The sequence below is a fragment of the Mya arenaria genome, chromosome 4 (assembly GCF_026914265.1).
Source record: "Mya arenaria isolate MELC-2E11 chromosome 4, ASM2691426v1".
NCBI classification, from domain to species: domain Eukaryota; kingdom Metazoa; phylum Mollusca; class Bivalvia; order Myida; family Myidae; genus Mya; species Mya arenaria.
In genome coordinates, this window is record NC_069125.1 from 14062288 (window position 1) to 14084958 (window position 22671).

The 22671-nt window shown below is 35.2% G+C and overlaps 1 protein-coding gene across 2 annotated transcripts; it reads left to right on the forward strand.

The window, feature by feature from the left end:
• The first annotated feature begins 426 nt into the window (after window positions 1–426).
• LOC128232979 (translation initiation factor IF-2-like) lies at window positions 427–20633 on the forward strand. 2 transcript variants are annotated; one of them, XM_052946806.1, is made up of 17 exons: window positions 427–553; window positions 746–787; window positions 3458–3493; window positions 4124–4141; window positions 5515–5541; window positions 5802–5837; window positions 8333–8371; window positions 8706–8744; window positions 10945–10992; window positions 11584–11742; window positions 12347–13324; window positions 13780–14025; window positions 15633–15713; window positions 16939–17037; window positions 18948–19070; window positions 19994–20087; window positions 20526–20633. In XM_052946806.1, exons 1-16 carry the CDS (start codon window positions 508–510, stop codon window positions 20074–20076), a joined length of 2100 nt encoding a protein of 699 aa, XP_052802766.1. In that variant the 5' UTR covers window positions 427–507; the 3' UTR covers window positions 20077–20087; window positions 20526–20633. The 2 variants fall into 2 exon arrangements, with proteins under 2 accessions (XP_052802766.1, XP_052802768.1); XM_052946808.1 differs by lacking the exon at window positions 16939–17037.
• Window positions 20634–22671: the final 2038 nt, after the last annotated feature.

Genomic DNA, 22671 nt, shown 5'->3' on the forward strand with positions numbered 1-22671 from the left:
GATACACAGATATTAGTTTATGAGTTTTGTTATGTAAAGAAACACTTAGATCTAGACAGTTGTAGGTCTTCCAGATCCAAATTAATTTACTCATCAGCATGACAGATGTAACCTCAGAATTAGCAATCATGATCATGTAATGACACTTAATTGTTACATGTAAGTACTGTTAAAAAGCGATAATGAATAATTTTGACGCATTGACAGGTCAACACCCAGGGGCGATAGGTGATTATTTGCATACGATACAATCCATTGTGGTTTGTTTTTACAAATGTGGCCAAAACGTATTACTTACATAAAACTGTCTTTCACTTACACTGTTTTTGCTTTGTTCGCAAACTATTGTTTTCGCATATCTGGTCACGTGACAAATGAACACTCCTCGAATGCAACAATTGCCTTAAAACGACACCTTCACTGTGTGTCTGTCTCATTTATTCCACGTGAAACACCACACGAGACATTATTTCGTAACAGAAGTGTGATATTCAACTTTCGTTCAAAATGGAAACGTATATAAAACTGTGTTTAAGTGTTCTACTTTGCACAGGTAAATATTTTATCAAATTATTTAATGAGGCTGTTACATAATTAATTGGAGGAACGGTTTCTGTTGTAAGATGGTTATTTTTTTTATAAATGGTTAATGGCTAGTGTAGGTTTAAACTGATGTTTCATTATAGTTATCATTTCAATAAACTTTTTTTCTTATAAATTCATATGCATTCTTCTCTTTTTTCAGTATATGTTCATGGGCAAGACATTCGTGGATTTCGAAGACTTTGTAAGTTAAAAGGCATACTAATCTGAACTGTTTTAAACTATGAAAACACTGAAAATCGTAAGGGAAACAACAACAAAAAACACTTCATTAATAGATGTATTTTCTCTGGCAGTTACCCTAATCAGTTGAACATTGTTGTTGACATGCGTTTGTCGCTGGAGGCGGGGAGTTTTTTTAAAAACATTTCAATTAAATTACTTGGTATCTGAAGTCAAATTGTTATTGTTTTTTTCCCATCAACATTTACTATGTCATAGCTTAGATTAAGCTTTAAAGTTCGCGATTGATATGAAGCACGCGCATCTTTTCATGTTGTAAAAGGACAGAAAACAATGATAAACATACATATTTGATATCAAAATCAAAGTGGTTAGACTTAGATTTATTTAGACATTAAGAAAAATATTATGTTTAACTATGTAATGCATACAGGCCCAGAAGCGGTACCTCAGTTCTGTGGACTGGTATTGTCACCCTATTAAACAAAGGTTGTTATATAGTTCCATTTGATTCACGCTAAGTGTAAATAAGACTGTATTAAATTGATTCTGTGTTAAGAATCGACCGGGTACCGTTTTGGCTCTTGCATAAAAAATAACACATTTTTCATTAAAACTGTCTAACGGACTTGTTTGTTTGTTTATGAATTGTTTTTTAGCAATACTTAGTTACATATTTAATAAATCGATGATAGTATCATAATATATCTTTAATTCAGAAACATTAGCAGGTATATTAGAGTATTTCATTTTAAATAGTTGTTCATGCTAAAACTGAGAGGGAACGGATTTCGATGATTACTACATTGCATGTTTTGCTCTTTGATTGTTATTTCTAAATATGTTTTAGACGAAAAACAATTCTTTATGGCTGCCTAGGGATTTCAATCATACGGCGTCAACCTTACAGTTAATGTTGATCATTTTAAGATCATAAACAGGTGATAGAGTTTTATGGGTGCGAATTATGGGGCAGCTTAACCGATATTAAAATGTTTCTACTTGACAATTTTCCGCATTTAAATTGTAAAACAAATCATGGTTTTTAGAATTATTTGTGATTTTGCACAATAAATTGAGTCTTTATTGCATCAGCTCATGTCACTTGATGTGGCATCAAATTTGTTTCTTAAGTATTTAAATTGGATGAAACGATTTTAACCTGAGTCTGTTCTGCCAGTTCATAAATGAATGCTTGTTCAAAATGATTTAAAGCTACCTGCTCTAACAATATTGACATATCTCCTTTCTGCAGAAGATCGAAAGAAAATTTGATTGATTTTGATTAATTATGATTAATTGATTGATAAGTGAAGGCGCAAATGTGAATGACCTTTTCAAAGAACGATTTCTTTTTTCAAGGAGCTCAAACATGATTTGTAATATTATTCGGTTCGTTGCCAATATTTGTAAACTGTCTGTTGTAATTTATGAACAAGCATCTTTGAGATAATAGTATATGCAAAAGTTGAAGTTATTCGCTTTTAACTGTCCATCTAAATGTATGTCGCTTAAATATATTTTCCATCTTGTTTCTAATTGAATTAATCATTTTATTTATTTGTCTTTAAGCATAAATATTCTATGTCGTTTATCAAAGAACGAATCTTACCCACAAACATATGCAAAAAAAACATTATTACTTATTTCGTGTTTCTCTTACTTGTAGATTGTTTGAAATGTTTGACAGTTTAAAACCCTAAGATCACGTTTTTTTGTTGTTTTTTCACGTAAACTATGTTTCATTGGAAGTCCAGGTGACATTTCTCGCCTGGCCTGACAGTTTGTTCAAGGCCTTGGACCGCGGTCCGGCTTTCACGAGGAGTTTATTGCCCTACACTGTCCAACCTGTCAGAGCGGGCGTTAGATAATCACTAAACATCATTACTTCCTGCTCTGATATATGTTTTTTAAAGGAATATTTACATATGTAAGCTATATACTCATATATGTTTCAAGACACGTTCAAACAAATCAACTGATTAAATATTTGCAAGGTTTGTTTAAAAGTCTAACACATTCAATCACATAATGGTGAGGAAACGTTCGGCTCATTTATTGACCTTCGGCAAGCTTTCGACACAATCGTGTATAGAAGAGTTAGTATTCCAATAAAAGCAATACGATAAACGTGAAACTTACACAAAAGAAACATAAGAAATTCAAAATCATCTAAAAAATATAACCACTGTCATTCTCCCTGTCTTGCATCACCGCACGGCAGGGAGATGTTTTAGCACCTTTTCTATTTCATTCTCCCTATTTAATTTATTTTCATTTATGTACGTACTATCATAAGGGTTAGTTTTTCTGCTTTTCTAATCCACCATTTTATGCTGTCTACCATTAAAGAAATGTAGATATAAGTAGTTGATTTGATTCGCATATATGTGTCATGTACGAGTATGGATTTCAAAAATAGAAATTGTATATAGGTACGTCATAAAACAGTCCAAACATTACACGGATTTGATTAATCCACAACCTTATTCTTATGTTTATCCAAATATCGAAGAAAATACTAGGCTCTCAATGATTGAAATGAATTATAAGTGATGATGTTTCCTTGTAATTTCTTAAATTAGTTTAAAATAACTTAATAAATTACTTAATACAAAAGATTTAGCATGAATTAAATTTATTGACTTCTGATTCGTTTCTGTTTTTACAGTCGATCTCAGACGTCGGGAAATGGCGATGCGAAGAGGTATTATAAATAAAAGCATTTATTCTTTATTTTGTATTAATTATTTAAAACTAATATTTGACCAAAAAGTAATACAAACAATGTTAAAAATGTTCTGAAATAAGTTTTTCCAATTGGATGAAATTTAGAACAAACGATTATACATTAAATTGTTTTCTACTGCATTTGATAAAGTTCTTTTAAAATAAAACTTACTAGCATGTAAAAAATCTTGTTATTGTTATCTTTAAAGCTGCACTCTCACAGATATACCATTTTACATCTTTTTTTTATTTTTTGTCTCGGAAAGAACAAATTTTTGCGTAAATATCTGCAAACCAATGATATAAGATTGCTGACAAAAAATCAGATCGTAGATTTTCATATTTCCGTTCGAAAATTAATGGTTTATGGCTTAAACCGTTACTAACGGTTTAAGAAAAATGCTTAAAACATCAATTTTTGAACTTAAATATAAAAATCTGCGATCTTATTTTTTGTCAGCAGTCTTATATAACTGATTTCCATGGATTTTCGAAAAAATTGCCTCGTTCCAAGACAAAAAATAAAAAAGTTGTCAAAACGTTCAATCTGTGAGAGTGCAGCTTTAAAGTTTATTTACATTTATTAACATAAAACTTTTGTTTTTAGGTATGGGATTTCCATTCGGTAAGTAGTAAACAATACAGCTAAAACTATGCCAAAGGTATGAGTTGCTATTAATGGCAATAAAATGTCCGTTCTGTGTCATTAACGTCTGTTTCATTCGCTACATCAATATATATCCCACCTGGTCAAGAATGTAGCATAACCGATTGACATTTTAGTATTAAAAATGGTTTTGTAACACATATTATTAGTTGATAAGTGGTAAACAAAGGTAAGTTCATATAGGACTTTGGTTTCGTAAGTATGGCGGACACGATATATACAAGGTATTAGTTTTCAAATCAGCTTTAATGGTAGCTCGATTCGACTCTTGAGCTTCGGCGATGATATTACATGTTAACTCCACGGCATAGTAGATTGATCTTGAAACAAAGTGTACATAAATGAATTATGTTCGTCACTGAAAATTTCTACAGAGCTTATGTTATATTTCACCATTGCTACGTAAAATGAATCTAATGACTTATGTTTACATTTTGCTTTTGATCAGAAAAATGAGACATATAATTTTGCAGCATCAAATTTGTGACTTTTGTTGGAATGAAAAACTAAGCATACAATCCTGGTTCATTTCACCACCTTAGTGCAATGACCCAATATATGCTTCATTTTCTATACACAAGATAATGTAGATAATGACAAAACGAAATCACTTTATCTATCTATCGGAACACCTCCGCCATCTCCGCCATACGACGAGTTTAGTTTATGATCCGGTGCATTAGTAAAAATTCTTCGTAAATTTATGACAATAATGTTCATTAATAGTAGTGTAGTTTTATTTAATTTAAGTTCAATTTGGTTCCGTGTAAGGGTTTATTGCATAAATCTTAGATTTCAAAGAGCAAAATCCCTACGTATAACTGGTGAATTGTAATTACTACGCGATTTACTTGCAGCATAGTTAAATAATTCTGACATTGTAAACCGTCCATTTACAGGGCAAATTACACAACTTCGAACGTGCTTACTCATTGTTACATGCTCTATTTTTTATAATTAACACATGATAGTGAATCAAAGCATGATTCTGCCATCTCAGACTATTGGCTACCTTCCATTTTGATAGGTTTTGAAGCTGAATGGTTTGTAATTTCAAATTCAACCTGAATATTTTGGATCTACTTGATCTCCTTTTTATTGATAACACTTTGACCGCATTGTTTTCCTTGTTCATCTGATATGGTCAGTTTACCAAATGCACAGTGGTTACGTTCTACTAATTTTAATTTTTCTGAGGAGAAACGTTCATCTATGCGTAAGATATATGTTCGGTTATGTCAAGTTTTAGTATCCACATGCACGCGTTGCTATTGGCTTTCGTGAAACAGTGCTAAAGAATGAGTAAACATTATTTTTGCTTTTTTCTACAGGTAACATTCGAGGCATTCCACCACAAGGTGAGTAGTTCATCATGTCTTCTATTTGTGTTACGTTTCCCTTGTTCTGTTCCCCAGTGTAAGTGCTCTCCCTTGTTTTGTATCCGATTTAGGTGCGCTCCCTTGTTTTGTCCTCCGGTTTAATTGCTCTCCCTTGTGTTTCGTACCCGGTTTAAGTGCTCTCCCACGTTTTGCCTCCCGGTTTAAGTGTGAATGCTTGTTTTGTTGTGTTATTATCGGGTGTTGTTGCATGTCGTTTAAGCCTGTCCATTCATTTGCAGTCGCTGCTAGATTTGAACTTGAAAGACGACAAAGAGGTAATTATAATAAATAAAAAAAATATCTTGTAAAATTGGCACAGTAATCTTATGACATAATACCACGCCTCCTAAAAAGTAGTTTTAATATGTTTTATGGTAATAAATTATTTCAATATGTACTCAACACATAAAACACGATCAACGATACACTCCATATTGCATTAGAACGATTTTTTTTCTGGATACAACTATATCCGCTTTCTAATGTATATTTTACACATACTTGTATACATGTATTTGCACATTTCAGCACTGCTTGGTTTAGGTGGGAACGGTTTAGGTACGCACCGTTTATCAAGTTATTATTAGAAAAAATAGTTCACAGTAAAATGTAGAAGTCACCGAGTTTCTCTGTAGTTTGTTGTGAGTTTTAAAGATTTTAAAGATTTCTTTTCTGCAAAATCTGGAATATATTTCTACATTTAGGTAATCACATTTTACCTTTAAGGTAAGCCATCCATCATTAATTAAACAAGATCTGGAAAAGTTTCATTTTAAAGTTACACAAAGTAGTAATAGTTTTAAATGTGTTTCCGAGATCTTTTTATATACGCATTACAACATGTTATTTAAGAAACAAATTAAAACAATTGCTTTATAATCATAGTAAAATTTTCTTTTATTACCTCCCTTTAAAATATAATATCCTAATAGTAGCGTCATTATGCTGTTAGTCAAAAATGGTATTCATACAAAAATAATAAAATAGTTAAAGATGCACTTTTACTCCCAAAAAAGATTTACCACAATGAAAAATCTTGTTTTAATATTCCAAAAAGGATGAATAAATGTCGAAAACAATTGTTCTTATGAAGGAAACTGAGTTTAATTTGAATGAACTGAGCATAAAACACGGTAATTCTACCTTATGAGACCATAGTAGACCACAATAAATCTTGTAGCATTCACCAATCATTTAATATGTTTGCGCTTTCTGCTAGTAAATACCAGTAATTAATATCTTGCATACATTTTTTTTAGGAAGTAGTTAAAGGTTTATCAGTCAAAATGGATGTTTTCATGCATGTGTATGTATTGATTTTGAATAAGAGTCTCACTTTAAAATATAAATTTAAAACATAAATAATCTCGATGTTTATATCTAAATTGTACTAATGGACAGCTTACCTTAATAGAACTCAAATATCATGTAACACACGTAATCTTTTCTTTTGAAAATTAATCATTGCCGGTTGAAATATATATTTTTAGATTGAAATAAATAAGTTCAAACGATTTTGAACGGCAGTATGCCATGCAGTCATAGATGCACATTTTTATTTGAAATGCACAAATCATTATAGCTGCACTTTTCTTGAACAGGGTCCCCATTTTTACCCTCATTTGGTGGTTTAAATACTCCGCTTGGTTTTCCTCCGTCATTCGGGTCTTTCTCCGGAAGTTCATTTGGCTCGACCTTTACTTTCCCTGGCGGCGGCGGACCAACTTTTGACGGTACATTCAATTTTCCGCCGGTCCAACCAGGAGACGGCCCCAACCTCCCGACCGACACTTCCGGTATAAATAACATGAATGGTGGCCAACCGACGCCGACATTACCGACGGGCAATGGAGCACCAATTTCTGGTCAGCGCAGTAGAGGAATGCAGATGTGTAGTGGCGTAAAACCACTAACCCGAACAAGACATAGAAATAGACGAAACACATAACATTAGCGAACTTAAACTGACACTGTAGATAGACGTTTCTTCAGTTGCAGTGCCCGAGAAAGAACTAATTTGCGTTTATAGTTGACTGTGTATTGTAGAAATAACAAACTCTGTACAGGAATTGACAATTTTGGAGAGTTTCGGGGATGACTTGTAAGTGTATATCAGATGAAAAAAAGTGTATGCTTGTAAATATTGAATTACAGTCGAAACTCGATTTGTCGATTTCTGTTATCTCGGTGCTGTCGATTTTTTTTCGATTTTTTTTGTTAGGTTAAACACTTTTTGTATTTTGGCTATATCGAACTTTCGTTATCTCGAAGTATTTCCCGAGGTCCAAACGACTTCGAAATAGCGAGTTTTGACTGTATGTTTGTTTTGTTTTTTGGTTTTTGGAATATGTTTGCGTGTTTGGTAATCGGAATATATATATATATCTTATCTTACCTAATCTATTCTAATCTATTTCATTGCAAACCTTGTAGATCGGTACATCATGGAGTTTGTTTTAACTATAAAAAGAATAGAATTAAATTTAGAAGTATCTATAACCTTATAAATAACGCCATCCCCTGAGTAGCACCAATCTGTGTGCAAGACATCATAGTCGCTATATTTACTAGGTCTGGTATTTCTGCTCGGCGGTTAAAATTAAACTGGTATCTGGGATGTATGTTTCAAATTATCTAAAAAAAAATATCGAGATAGAAGTTTATTTAAATTTTTCGAACATTATTGTAAGTAATTTTGAGAAACTGAAGCCTGTTATCGAGAGGGAATTTTATTTAAATATATAAAACAAAATTAATGTGTTTTTTGCAGGGGACATCCCTAACGGCTTCGGACAGCAAACATCTCAAGGTAAAATATAGATATGAACTCATTGATAAATATAATCGAACCCCGTTGGCTCATACTTTAAGGGACCAGTGAAAACACCTCGAGCCTCGGAAGAATTCGAGCCAAGCGGGATTGTTTACCTGCAGTACTCAATTCTTTACATCAAGTTCGAGCCAACGAGGAATCGAACCAAACGATATCGAGCCAACGGGTTTCGACTGTAGATGCAATAGCTTAACTTGTTATTTTTGCATCATGGATTTTGTTAAAAAACTGCTATCGAGGTGGACTTTTTACGCTTATGAAATGTTCACGTACAAAATAATGACAAAAGAGTTGTTGTTGTTTATTACAGGGGACATGTCTAACGGCTTCAATCCGCAGACAGCACAAGGTAAAATATTAACTCGTTATTAAATATTTATACATGTATTACAACTTTTAAACTGTTGTTAATATGTTTAACACAACATGTAAAGGTTATTAGTATGTACTTACAAAAACAATTCTGTCGCATCACCTTTTATTTTGTGGAGGTAGATACTAGCAATATTTAACTTTTAGTGGTCTACATAATATTGTGTAAACTACCAACTTACACTGTTTATATCCACAGTTTTGCCTGATTGCAGTTAATAAGGGCTGGCTGCTGAGTTACTCAAATAATTGTATTGGCAAATTTGAGTAATACTGCCTTCTCATTAGACAAAATATTATGTTGACCACTAACTTAGTGTTACGACATGTACGCTTAAGATGAATCTGATTGCTTTTCTTTGAACTCATTCGTACATTGTGTTTATTTGAATTGCATCCATATGTTCAACGAATGTACGATCTAATCACGAATATTTAATCACGAGCGCCGCCTTTGAAATGCATGTCTCGTAGTTAATGCGCTTATTTTCAAATGAAAGTAAAGGTTGAAGGTCAGTTTTATGTATTTATCTTTTATTTTTGGTAAATGCATACTAATAACCCTTACACCAGCTTAGTTCTCTATATTATATTTCGTCTACTGGCACAGCCTTCGTTTAAATTTACCGATTCACCTGATTAAAATAGACTGACTGATATACGTCAGATTTGAAAAATACTACCATCCCCTGAATACAACATTATTTCGAACATTATAAATGGATTAGAACGAGCTTGTTGTTAAAGCTGCACTCACACATAACTGAACGTTTTGACAACTTTTTTTATTTATTTTTTTTGTCTTGGAACGAACAATTTTTGCGAAAATCCATGAAAACCAGTTTATATGATTACTGACAGAAAATTGGATCGCAGATTTTTATATTTAAGTCCAAACATTTTTGTTGAATGCAATCTTTTATCATTGGTTTGCAGATCACGCAAAAATTGCTCTTTCCAAGACAAAAAAATAAAAAAAAGTTGTAAAAACGGTAAATCTGTGAGAGTGCAGCTTTAAGTTAGAATATGCACGAAAACGCTAATAATGAACGCTTTAGTAGTTGGTAGATTAGACCATAACCTTTTCATACATTCATATCAAATATCATATTCACATCTCGTCATTGCATGAATCATATCTAGCTTCCGAGTTTCTAGAACAACGCGGAGGCCCCACAGAGCGGCGTCGGGTGCCACGACCTGACGGACCACGATCGCCCATCAATCCACGACTTCCTTTGCTTCGTCCGCGACCGCTTTCTGGAGGACAGCCGGTTCCAGAGAGACGTCAGCAGGAGAGAGGAAATCAACCAGAAGCGGTCAGCCAGTTTCAAAGAAATCCAGCTATTCAAAATTTTAGAGACCAGCGCATGCAACAGGCAAATATAAATCGTCAACAATGGATGTCTAATAATAGACAATTACCACTGAATGCACGTCCGCCAATTGCCAACCTCCCGCCTGTGGCGCCTGTGGTACCGGTCGCCTTGCCGCAGATCAACCCGATTCCTGCGCCGCTTCAGCAGTTCCCGAGGGCTCCATTTCCGGTGCCGCTCCCTATACCTCCGCCCCCTCTGAATCGTCGAGAAAACGCACCAGTCAGATCCCAACTTCCAGCCCGCAGGAGCAACAGAGGACAGCGACAACGCCCTAGACAGGGGCGACGACCGGATCGACCAGGTTTTCATGCGCGCGCTTGTATTATAACACTTTTTTTCTTTCTCATTACTTATTAGTCATTTAGAAGGTATACTAGTACATACCAGTTAATACGTTACTAATCCATCAATATCATGTTTTTGTATAGAGTGGGAAATCATGCACGATATTTAGATTTAGTCTTGAAATACGCATTACTAATGCTTAAAAACAATTCACATCGATTTCATTTGTCACCAAGTAGTATTACATTTGCCGCGGTTGTTACATTTGTAACGAATTGTTTCATTTGCCGCAGTTGTTACATTTGTCACCTAGTGTTTCATTTGCCCCAGTTTAACCCACTTCATTAAGCTGTTACATTTTGGGTTTTTACATGCGTAATATTTACTATACGGTCTTAATTTAACTTAGAACATAGAAATTACTAATTCATTCCTTATACATTTAAACAACAAATAAAATACATGTACCTTTGTTGAAATAATAAACCAAAGTATTTCTGGTGCCCTTTTCAGACTTCCCAAATATACCAAACATTCCTCAGATTCCTCGAATTCCAAATGGTAAGTTTCGACAATTTAATCCTATATAAATGTTAACACTACAATACTACAACATACATTCTTTGTACACGCTAAAATATCTTTTTAAAAAATAACTGTTTTCCCTACATGCCTATTGTGTTTTTCGTCAGCATGTAACATTAACCATAATATTATTTGTATTTGACCTAAAGTAAATCGACATCGTTGTCTATAATTCACCAGGAAAGTGTATAAACATGTACATTTGAACCCCGTTCACTCGAGCTCGCTTGGCTCGAAATCCTCGTTGGCTCGAACTGGATGTATAGTACCAATTTCTGTATGCTGAATGAAAGCATTACCGCTTGGCTCGAATTTTCCGAGGCTCGAGGTTTTTTCACCGGTCCCTGGGAGTTCGAGCCAATGTGGTTTGACTGAACATATATATTATATTAATGGTTACTCTACCGTACACTTTTATTGAAGGAAAAGTTTGTACGAGTAATGTCCATAAGGGTTATATATGAACATACATATTTTATTTTTGGCTTTTTATAGAATTAAAACACAAAATACAAACTCATTTTTTTATTAAAATCACGTCTCAACATTTTCATTCTTTTTTCTTAGTGCCTGATACACCAACCCAGGGCCCCACAGACGGAGGTCAGACAACACAGCAAGGCGCTCCTTCCGGTCCGGGTCAGTTTCCGGGACCCGGTCCGCGGCCCGGACAGCCCTTCCCCTTCCCCCAGGGTCGGCCAGGATTCTCCTTCCCAGGGTTCCCAGGTAAACTATAATGGATTCTTAGAATATCGCGAGAGTTGAATAAACGCAATTTATCGGAAATAGGTCAGGTCGCGAATTAAAAAAAAATAAAATTAAGGGATGTTTGTTTTTTCATCTATATAATATATAATGGCGGCGCGAATTTTGAACCTCGCGTAAAACAAAGATTACGAAACAAATCATACTAGAGTTAGAACACTTGAATATTGTAGACTCCATGTTTTGTTTTGCTGGTACAATTCACTTCAAATCGAGACTTAAAAGTAGTTGTTACATAGTTCACATGAATTAAACGACAATTACGTATCAATGACTATGGTCTCTTAGATGCTTTTTTTATCTAAGAATGATGTGTATGCCGATTGGTTTGTGGTTACGAGGCCATGTCGCTATTTTTTCAGCTCGATTAGTGGAGGTGCATTTTGACATGTATTTCCAATTGCTAAATGCATGTATAGAACACCAATTTCGTATTTTATTTTTTATTTTAGAACCTTCAATTTTTTAATTTTATTTTTCGGAAAGAAAGTGTAGGCCGAGGCCAAAATGGCATTTAGGAAGCTACGCCCCTGTAATGCAATAATGTTTTCCATTTCGCTTCCAGGCAACGCCATCTTCCCTGCACAGAGCGGCGGCGGCGCGGGAATCATTCGCGAGAGGCGACCGGAAATGATGGCCGGAGGTGGTAGTTTTGGAGGTCCAATGAACTTTGGGCCGAATGGGCAACCTCAATTCACATCTCAGGACACAACAGCATCCAACCAGAATGAACAATCAACTCCTCAGAGATTCCCAAACGGACAAGCAAACTTCCAAAACGGACAACCAAACTTCCCAAACGGACAACCAAACTTCCAAAACGGACAGAGACAAGCAAACTTCCCAAACGGGCAAGCACAACCAAACTTCCCAAACGGGCAAGCACAAACAAACTTTCCAAACGGACAAGCAAACTTTCCCCAGGGGTTCCCAAACGGACAACAACCTCAGTTCCCAATGGGATTCCCTCCACAACGGTTCCCCAACGGCAGGCAGCCATTCTTTCCACCTGGAGTCCCATCCAGACAGCCACTTCCGTTTCCAGACAGGACCCAGCGCTCCGGCCAAAGTGAGATGGCATTTGGCGGTCCTTTCCCCGGCGGTCCGTTCCCCTTCCCACCAGGAGGACCTGGCTTCCAGCAGACCGGCTTCGAGGACTTCCGTGCCCAACAGTCGGCTGACCTTGGTCCAGAGTTTTCTACCACTTCTGATCAACAGCAACAGAACGACATCAGTCTTAACTTCCAGCCGCTAGACCAAGGCCCACAGCTTCCATTTAACACAGACCAAAACCCAGAGTTTAGTGGACCCTCCATGAACATGAATCAACAGACCGGAAATTCTTTCGACGTTTCTTTCACACCAACAGGCCGGGACTCCGCCGCAATAACAAGGAACGTCTCAGAAAAGAGCGCTACTTCCGGTGGAGGAGATTTCCGATTGGTTGAGGTAGCAGGCGCAGACAACTCCGTTTCCATGCCAATGGCGTTCGATACAATCCAGGGACCAGGTCTTAGCGCAATGACCGGACTGGACATGACAGGTAGATAATATGTTTCTCTGGCCCCAATTTCTAGAATCTTCTTAAGCTTAACAGGCCTAAGCAGCTTATTTTAGTTAGCCAAAATACATACTTGAATTGAATCTTGATAAATGAAAAATGGTTTAATGTGATTTTCGTAATGATAAATCATATCCAAAGTATAAAAACTCTTAAAGAAGTTAATATTACGTAATTTATTGTTAACCAAAAATAGTGAGCTTAGCTTAATCCTGTTATAAGGGACTTAAGAAGTTTCGAGAAATCGGGGCCCGAAGTTTAAACTTTCGATATCCGATGAATGCAACTAATATATTTGTGTTTCAAACATTGTAAAAATGATCTTCTTTTTTGTCAAACGCTTTCAAATTTTGTTGCAGGTTCCATGTTATACATTGTAAGAATGATATAAAATTTATTTGTTCAAACACCTTCAAATTTTGTTACGGCGTCTGCAGGTTCCATGCAACCTGTGTTAGACCTGTCCCTGCAGCCGGAACCACCTACCGACACGGCCGACATGGCTACCGCCACCATGGACGTCATGCTCAACGGTGACATGTCCAGTAGCGCGACGGCCGTTGACGCACAGGGCGGCGGTCCCCAGATGGAAGTGGTTGTAACGCCCGTTGAGCCAGTACCTGTCTTCACACCGCCACAGGCCGATTTCTCGTTCTTCATGGGCGGATCTACAGCACCGGAAGGTAGGGAAAGGGAAACGTGTGCTTCATTTTTGTTACCACAAACGTTACACAGCAATTCAGTTTATCACAAAAGGTTAGGCCACAGTGAAATACAGCAAACGAAACAAAATCATGACTGGTGCATTATGGGTATGCATAGCACAATAACTGCAACTAAACGAAATAATAAATGGCCAGCATGTCATTTTCTTACTTAAGGCATTTTCTTACTTAAGGCATTTTCTTACTACTTAAGGCATTTTCTTACTTAAGGCATTTTCTTACTTAAGGCATTTTCTTACTTATTCATTTTCTTACTTAATGCATTTTCTTACTTATTCATTTTCTTACTTAAGGCATTTTCCTAAGTTAAGTGTCTAACTTGTCATATAATATAATAACTTTATACTATCTATAATACTTTATTTTTATATATTTAATGTAATTAACACTCTTTCATGGTAAAGTCACTGGTACATTTCTTCCAATCTGAGTACGAAAACATTAGGAACTCGATTTAAGATAGGTATTTACTCAGTGTGTGTATACCATGTGATATATTGCGTCATAAATGCTACGTCGGAAGGCAATATTTTGCCTCGAATAAAGACTTTAAACGAAGATAACTTCACTATTTCTTCACCGTTTTAAATAAAACATAGCGCAGTCTACATCGCTTACGGAGCCCCGCATTCGGTATTTACCAGAGTGTGATTGAGAGTTTAGTTTCTTGAAACACTTCGACAAACCTTTTCACAATACGGCCGTCTGACGGAGCACTGTCAAAACATTTTTTTGTAAACAGGTTTGTCGAAGTGTTTGGTGAAACCAATCAACTTATCAAACTTCGGTAATACAACGAATGTGGGGCTCTTTAAGCGGCATAGACTGCCCTTTGTTTTATTTAAAATGGTGTAGAAATAGAAAAGTTATCTTTGATTTAAATCTTTATTTTAAGCAAAATGCTGCCTTCCGACGTAGCATATATGACGTAATTTATCACGTGGTATACACACACTGTAACTGTAGACGTTTTATGAATACCGGGCCAGGCAAAAATACATGAAATCACTCTCAATCTCAATTCATTATACCACAAATCAAAACGTTTCACACCTTTAAAAGGCGCATGCTTGCTTTGATAATTAGGTTAATGTGTTCTAGAAATACAATCCAACAGCAAGGTAATGTGTAATCTATTACATTTTTTGCTCCAGTAACACATATTCTTTAAGATATTAAGCAATGATGTATATCAATTTAATGCGCGTTTAAAAGGGGATAAAACATTAGCAAGTTTGAATCATGTCATGCTTTAATGAGGAAAAATGAGTTGAACTAAAGTTTGAGAAATTGCTTGAGTATTTCTTCGTGATGGATTAGGGCCTGTTTGAAATAAACATGTGTCTCCATATTGGATGATAATGGCCTAAGGGAGCAAACTCGAATTGACTTAGTCAAATACGTTGTTACCTCCCTTGAATATGCTGACATATTATTAGTGCGATAACATTTTTAGACTGCCAATTGCCTTTAATGTGCTTCATTGCTGTAACATTGAATGCTTTTGTTTTTATTTTGTCTAAATTCCGCATGGCTGACAGTCACGTGACTATTTGACTCTTCAGTTATGCCACCTATTGATGTTCCCGCCGACAACACCGTGGTGATGTCAGGATCCAGCAGTACGTCTGGTAGTATCGTGACAGGTGAGTTTATTTTTAGCTCCCTTTGTTCTTGGAAGAAAGAAATGTCTAAGTATTGTTATAGGCTTGTCATAGTAGTCCTGCGAAATGACTCAGAAACCCATGAACATATATAAATAAAACTTGGTACATATGTTCCCAGACACAATAAGCAAATGTATAGCTAGGCTCATAACTCTGCATTCAGTAATTGTTGAGTTATGCCCCTTGTTCGACTGAGAAAAAAACCCAGATGTGCGTGGCTTTCGCCATTTGTCGTTGTTGATGTTTTGTTCCACATTAAGAAAGCAGTTTGAGCGTCATAACGATGGTGTTACGAAAGCAGAGGTCATATAACGAGTGTTACTTAATTTAAAAACATATTTGTTTTTATCTGAAGAGAAATATTCAGGAATTTCGTTATTTTCACCAACTCGACATACACTTCATTTATATGGATATGTTTTCTTTGACTCAGTTGTAGGTGGTCGGTCTTTTTTTCCTGACCAATGATATACTTCAAAATAATATTTCAAAATAGACCACATATATCTGATTCGAACTTGCTTTCAATATTCTGATCGACACATACTTGTAAATTAAGTTAAATGCTTCTGCATCGAGAAGTTATTTCTAAGAAAATGTTATGCCCTCATGTAATTGTTAAAAAGTTGTTAGTATATATACTTATAACAATAAATGGCTTAATTCGACAAAGTCGCATAACCATTTACTTTTTTTAAAGTACATACAAATAATCTTTAACTTTTTAGTGGTCTACATAATATTTTGTAAACTACCAATTTACTGGGCCAGCCACTATTTATATCAACCAACTCAACTGGTTGACATCAATAACGGATGACTTCTGATTTACTGAACTAAGTATATAACTTGATACTTGAGAAATACTGCCTTCTCATTGAACAAAATATAATGTTGACCACTTAAATAAGATCAAATTATGCCCACCATTTTGTATTGGTACAAATTGTGTTATATTCTCCTTTTAAAGAGAGATGAGACTTTTAATAAATATCATTTAATAGATAAATATTATGAACTATGTTTTGTTTTTTTTAAATCAAGTTTAAGCAAGTAATTACGCTAAGTAAAATTTGATACTGAAAACTCTTTCGATATTTCGAGAAATTTGGGTACAGAGGATTGTAAATATATGCTTCTATATCTATCTCCGATGGCTGATTATCCTACATAGCTTGGTATTTAAATGTTTTTCCCCTTGAAGCCAAGAAACCAGGAAATGGTGACATCGTCATGAAGACGCTCCACGTTGAAACCGTAAAACCACGCTCACGACCGGAACCATTTGCACCAATGTCATCCTGTAAATGTTAAATGGAATTAGTTCATTAAGGCCAATATAAACTAATTGCTAGATTTTCATCAATGTTTTTGAATGTACATTTTTTTTTCTGAAATAACCGTTTCGCCGTTGAATATGTGTTTATGTTATTTCTTATTGCATAAGGGAAAAGTATGAGTTTTTAGACGAACCTCGAACGAGATATTGTAACAATTCTCCTTTTTTACATGTAACGGGGATGAAAATCTGGCAATTTATTTAAAGTTGCCTAATTTGCACAGTATTATGCGCAGTAAAAGCACAGCATTGGCCAGGCCTCGTATTCATAAAACATAAAGTTGTCAATAGCTGACTTACCATATGATAAAATCACCTAATTATATCTGAAATACTTTATTTTCATAAATTTGATTGAAAATGAAGACTTATTTAGACACTTGTGTTTCTTTTAATTTGGATTATGAACATTTGAGGAAATCGGCTTCAGTTTAAAAGTGACTTTAGATGTTTTATGAAAACCGACCCGGAGCTTTGTCGCACAAATAGATCACCCTGGTCTTAATTGCATGTTGTGCTTTGATTGTAACGGTTGTATTCGGGCCTTTTTCTTACTTAAGTATGTCAGAGCTTTATTTATTATTAATTTGTTCTGTTCTGTTCTGTTCTGTTATTCTAAATATAAAATCATATAGTAATCGAACTTATACCTGCAGTCGCTTTCGTTCCCTTGGAATATATTTTAAGCCAAGGTTAATGTCATACGTGTACTAATACATAACAAATTTATCGAATTCGTTCTAAGGGGGGGGGGGGGCGTCAGAACGAAAATTTATTCAGCTTAAAGTGTTGGCAGGGGGTTATTTCTTCTCCGATTTCTTCATTTTGGGAGTATTTTATTATTATTTTATTTTCAATATTGAAATTGTAAAAGTAAACTTGGAAGGCGCGCCGGGTGAGCCACCAACTACATCCGCTGGTTGGTCGTTAAATTTTGTAGGCTAATATACGAGATGGAGTGCATGATATACTTTGCCCTGATTGACAGATAGGCTTGTTTAAAGCGATACATTATTCGGTATACAAATGCATCTTTTATCGGGATCATATTTAACAAACACACAACTTGAACGTTCACTGAATGGACAAACAGCTTGCCCCTACGTCAGTGCGTAGCCACACCCTCGATAAACATGCTTTTCGACCATTAACGTGAATGATGAAACGCGATCGCTTTGAGCTGAGTAATTCAGTAAGTTTCAGTCAAGTTTGTTGGCTAACATTTTCACCCTGACAATATGTATCGTTCATTTCACACATATATATCACTGGTTGACGTGTAGTTTTGCACTTGTCGGTATTTTGTTGTGGGCGTCCGTACATGTGATTGATTGAATATCCATCGATCTTTTGTGGCTGTTTAACTTGACTAAGCAATTTAGTTAAATTACTGCCTGTTTTTCAATTAAACATTAATTTTGTTGTGTTTTTTTATGAAATTATAACTAAGTTCAGTTCAAATGTTTCATACATATTGCTAAAACAACCAGGGTCGGTTTTCATAAAACATCTAGAGTACTTTCCTGACTGAATCCATTTTCTTAAGTAAAGTATCTCACTTTTCATAGGATGCAATCATTTCAAAATATCTTTAAGACTTTATTTTCATTGATTTGATTAAAAAAACCCATACCATTATGTTAAACATTCTTAAACTTTATTTTAATTTGACATCGAACATTTTAGGAAATTTACTTCAGTTAAGAAATGACTTACGATGTTTTATAAATACCGGCAAAGGAGTTTAAATGTATAATTTTCTTTTGTTATAATTGTCCTAATTCGGTGTGTGAGATTGGTTTTATCTAAAAAAAAAACATGGTGCATAAGTTTAATTTCAAGAAAAATAATAATCTAACTATTCTTTTCATCAGGGGATGATACGTTCGACATTACCGGAACTGGTGGCGCACAGCCGTCCATGGATGCTGCTGGTGCAGCAGGAAGTGACGGAACCATTGCTATGTCCGGCGGCAATGCAGCATCTGCCGCCAACCGTAAGTGATGTAGCAACATACTAAAGTAAAAAGGCAAGACTTTACGTATAAAGAGGCCCATCCAACGATCAATAAAATTGACGGTGATAGTTACTTAATCAAACTTTAACTAAAGACTATTAACAATACTATTAACTCAATAAAATGACAATGGGTCGATTAGCCAAATGTTAGCACAGGGGGTCCACTTACTCGTCACTTCGAACATTCTTAAATCTGTAGAAAAATCGCTGATGGAACCATGTCGATTGGATATTTTCTTTCTTCCAAGTTTTTTTTTTTTTTCAAAATGAATACCGGCAATTGGAACACCTCGGCCATTATCCAAAATAATTGACAATCTCGAAGCTTGCCGGAGATGGCCGATTTGTTACGATTGGAATATCGGATGAAGTGTGTCCACAAATATATAAAGCAAAACATAAAAAATAATAACATTCATTCAAACTTATGACTTAGAGCTATTATGAAGCGGATCCCTTGTCCCAATATATCGAATGATCTTATGCGTAAAAAGCTGAAGTAACTTATTTCATTCATCCAAAAGTCTTACTAAATCTAAATTTAACTTAAGAACAATAAGTTAATCGTGATTATAATTAAAATATTTGCCTTTTTATGTCCAAACCCTCGTAAGAGTGTAAACAATACACAAAATAAACCAAATCAAAACTAGTGAGCTTAGCTTAATCCTGTTAAAATGTAAATAAGATGTTCCGAGAAAGTAGAGCCTGGCTTGCCCTTTTACATGGATAATCGTTAAAGCCAAACTAGTTTGCATCCCTAAAATCTATAATATACACGTTTCATTTACATACTTAAACTAAACAGTATTATCTGAGGCTGGAATGTTTCCCGGTATAATAAAAAAAATATTCATCAAATCAAAATGTCGCAAGCGTTCTAATTTTCTCAATTTACAGAGCCAATCGTAGTTGAGACGAAGCCGACGGACGTCGTAGCCAATGACGTCACAAACGATATAGCGCCACCAAAGACGCCTTAGAGTGTGCAAAGGTAAATGAAGAGTTTCATTTTGCTTAGCTATCCGATGTAGAACTATGTTAATATTGGATGCCTGGGCTGGTATTCAATATGGCTTATTACTGGATCTAAGAACGATGTAGCTAATCGGATTACTTGTAATTTATAACTGACCAATAAGGTGAATGAAGTCAATGATGAATGATCATAAAATTGACTTTAGTCGAATATCGAATACCATATTATTTGGTACAATTTGAAAGGATTGTACACGTAAAGAAATTATTAACTCTACATGTACAAATTTAAAAATAAATTCACAATCGGCTTTAAAACTTAATTGCAACATTCACATTAACGTGTGGTTACACATACAAGTGCAAGTATACGTTGTGTTAAGCGACCTCCCGTTTTTGTTCTTTTACATATACCCACACTACAAAACGCTTCACTTCTTTATTCTTTTTCTAGGCGCCTGTCCTGTCGGGGCGTGCCGAGTGAGTGGTGCAACTGTGATACGAGTGGAGGGATCTACTTGTCGACTTTTGTTTTGTGTTTTTCTTTGTGACTGTTTTTAATACATGCGAAAATAACTAATTTAGAAACGAAGTGTTATGTTGGTTTTGTTCGTTTTATCATTAATTATAATTTTATCACTCTCCAAATAAGATATTATCCCATTGACCAATATCACGAAATTTGCTAGGGTTTAAATGCGAAATGCTCGTGCAAGCGAGAAGACAAAGGCATTAGTAAATCTGTCGAACTTCGACAATTCAAGGGTCATAACTGTGAATTGTGTTATCTGGCCGTTGATCGAACTTGTTCGAGATCTTATGTCATTTAACATTTTTGGTACCAAGTTCGATAGTGGTAAAGTGAATTTAATCTCCTATTTAAAAAAAATCAAGTGCAATAACTTCAGAGTAAATAAAGTGACCTGGCTGTGGATCAAAATTAGTTAGCTCATAGTATGCACATAAACATTGTAACAAGATAGAGAGCGGGAAAAATGAATTTGAATCAAAGACCATAACTCCAGATTGGATGTTGCAACGTGGCTGTTGGGGAGACATTGTCAGGATGGTATGCACATACACATTGTAAGCAAGTTCGGTTTAACATTAGATATGAAATGTTCAAGTTATTGAATGGACAAAATTAATCTGTCATTATTAGTTTTAATTCAAGCACAATAACACTAGAGTCTATAGTGAAATATTGCTTTTAATGTCTGATGTCGACAAACAGTTTAAACTAAGCTTGATGAATATTAGATAAGAAATACTGAAGTAAATTTAAAGCTTAAGAAAGCGGACGCGAGCATGTGGCACCTTGGGAAACACCGTAGACAAGGATGCCGGACAACATGATCCAATAACTGCCAATACACAATTCAATTAAGTTTAATAAAGATAAGATAAGAAACGATAAAGTTTAAGGGCGATCATGAAAGTGTGACGCCGTGGACGATGTCGGACAACATGATATTAATATGTCTGCTAGGCTTTTCAGTGATTTCCAACAATCGGCCGATCGATGGTGAAGTTGTTTAGTTATTGTTGCGCCACAGCTGTTAGGGGGTGTCGTCAGGTTGCAGAAAGAATGCGGCTCGAACATTTCAAGTTTTTTTTTATTTGGCGAAATAAAATTACAACTTACAAATTACAAATTTTGGTTGCGTGTCTCAATTTACCCAAAGTGTCAGCAATTTCAAAATGTCTTAAATCAAGTTTCTAAATCTAAATTAATGCCAAAATGTTCCAATTTCGTAGAAAATCAATTGACAGCCGCAGAATAAATGTTATTCATTTTAATTCTTTGTAAAGTTATCAAACATTTTCCCAAAAAATCAAAGTTTATAAAATAATCAAATAAAACTAAAAATGCGGCTTGCCTCAATGAAAACCTAATACAGAATGCCAACTCCTAACAATTTCCAGGGATTTGGCCATAAACTGGCCGAAAATGGGCCGAAAATTGGCCGGGTCGTTTTCTGGTCGGTGTTAAAACAGTGCGACCCGTTTTCGGCCAAGAAACGGCCAAGTCTCGTCATGACACTTTGCCATCGGCCAATAAACGGCCCCAAAACGGCCAACCCCGCTGTAGCAGAAACAGCGGCGGCCATATTGGATTTATATGAAAAAAACAACGTATAGTTGACAAATAATTCAAAACTTCCTGATAAAGATTTAACATATAAATATAAACAATTCTCAACAGGACACTAATATTCATTATCATCTGAATTCATTTACCGTAAGTACATGGAATAAACGACATAAACTTAAACATGCAATACAAATTCGCGGCATCCCTGTCAGATTCATATCTTGTATCATTACAAATGAAGGAATTAAGAAATCTCTACGTAAAATATGTACAGAGTTATGCATAAGGCTGCTTAATTAATGTAGCCAAATGTATGAAGTTGTGCAAATGCACCAAAAGCATGAAAAGGATGCCATAATCCTTAACATTTGAGAGGTAAGTAAAATGGCATCATTTTATATTTCTTATGTCCAGATGCGGGTCACATTATATCTATCCCGTTCCATGACTTCAGTTGTTTGGTAAACGGTTCATATAAATCGACCTTTGCTATTGAAATACTGAA

What these genes read in the sequence shown, in the direction of transcription:
- LOC128232979 (XM_052946806.1), top strand. Translation starts at nt 508, where the DNA reads ATGGAAACGTATATAAAACTGTGTTTAAGTGTTCTACTTTGCACAG. An exon ending in GTCTGGTAGTATCGTGACAG is followed by an intron (nt 15,714 to 16,938) that starts GTGAGTTTATTT and finishes TTCCCCTTGAAG; the next exon opens with CCAAGAAACCAGGAAATGGT. An exon ending in TGCAGCATCTGCCGCCAACC is followed by an intron (nt 19,071 to 19,993) that starts GTAAGTGATGTA and finishes CTCAATTTACAG; the next exon opens with AGCCAATCGTAGTTGAGACG.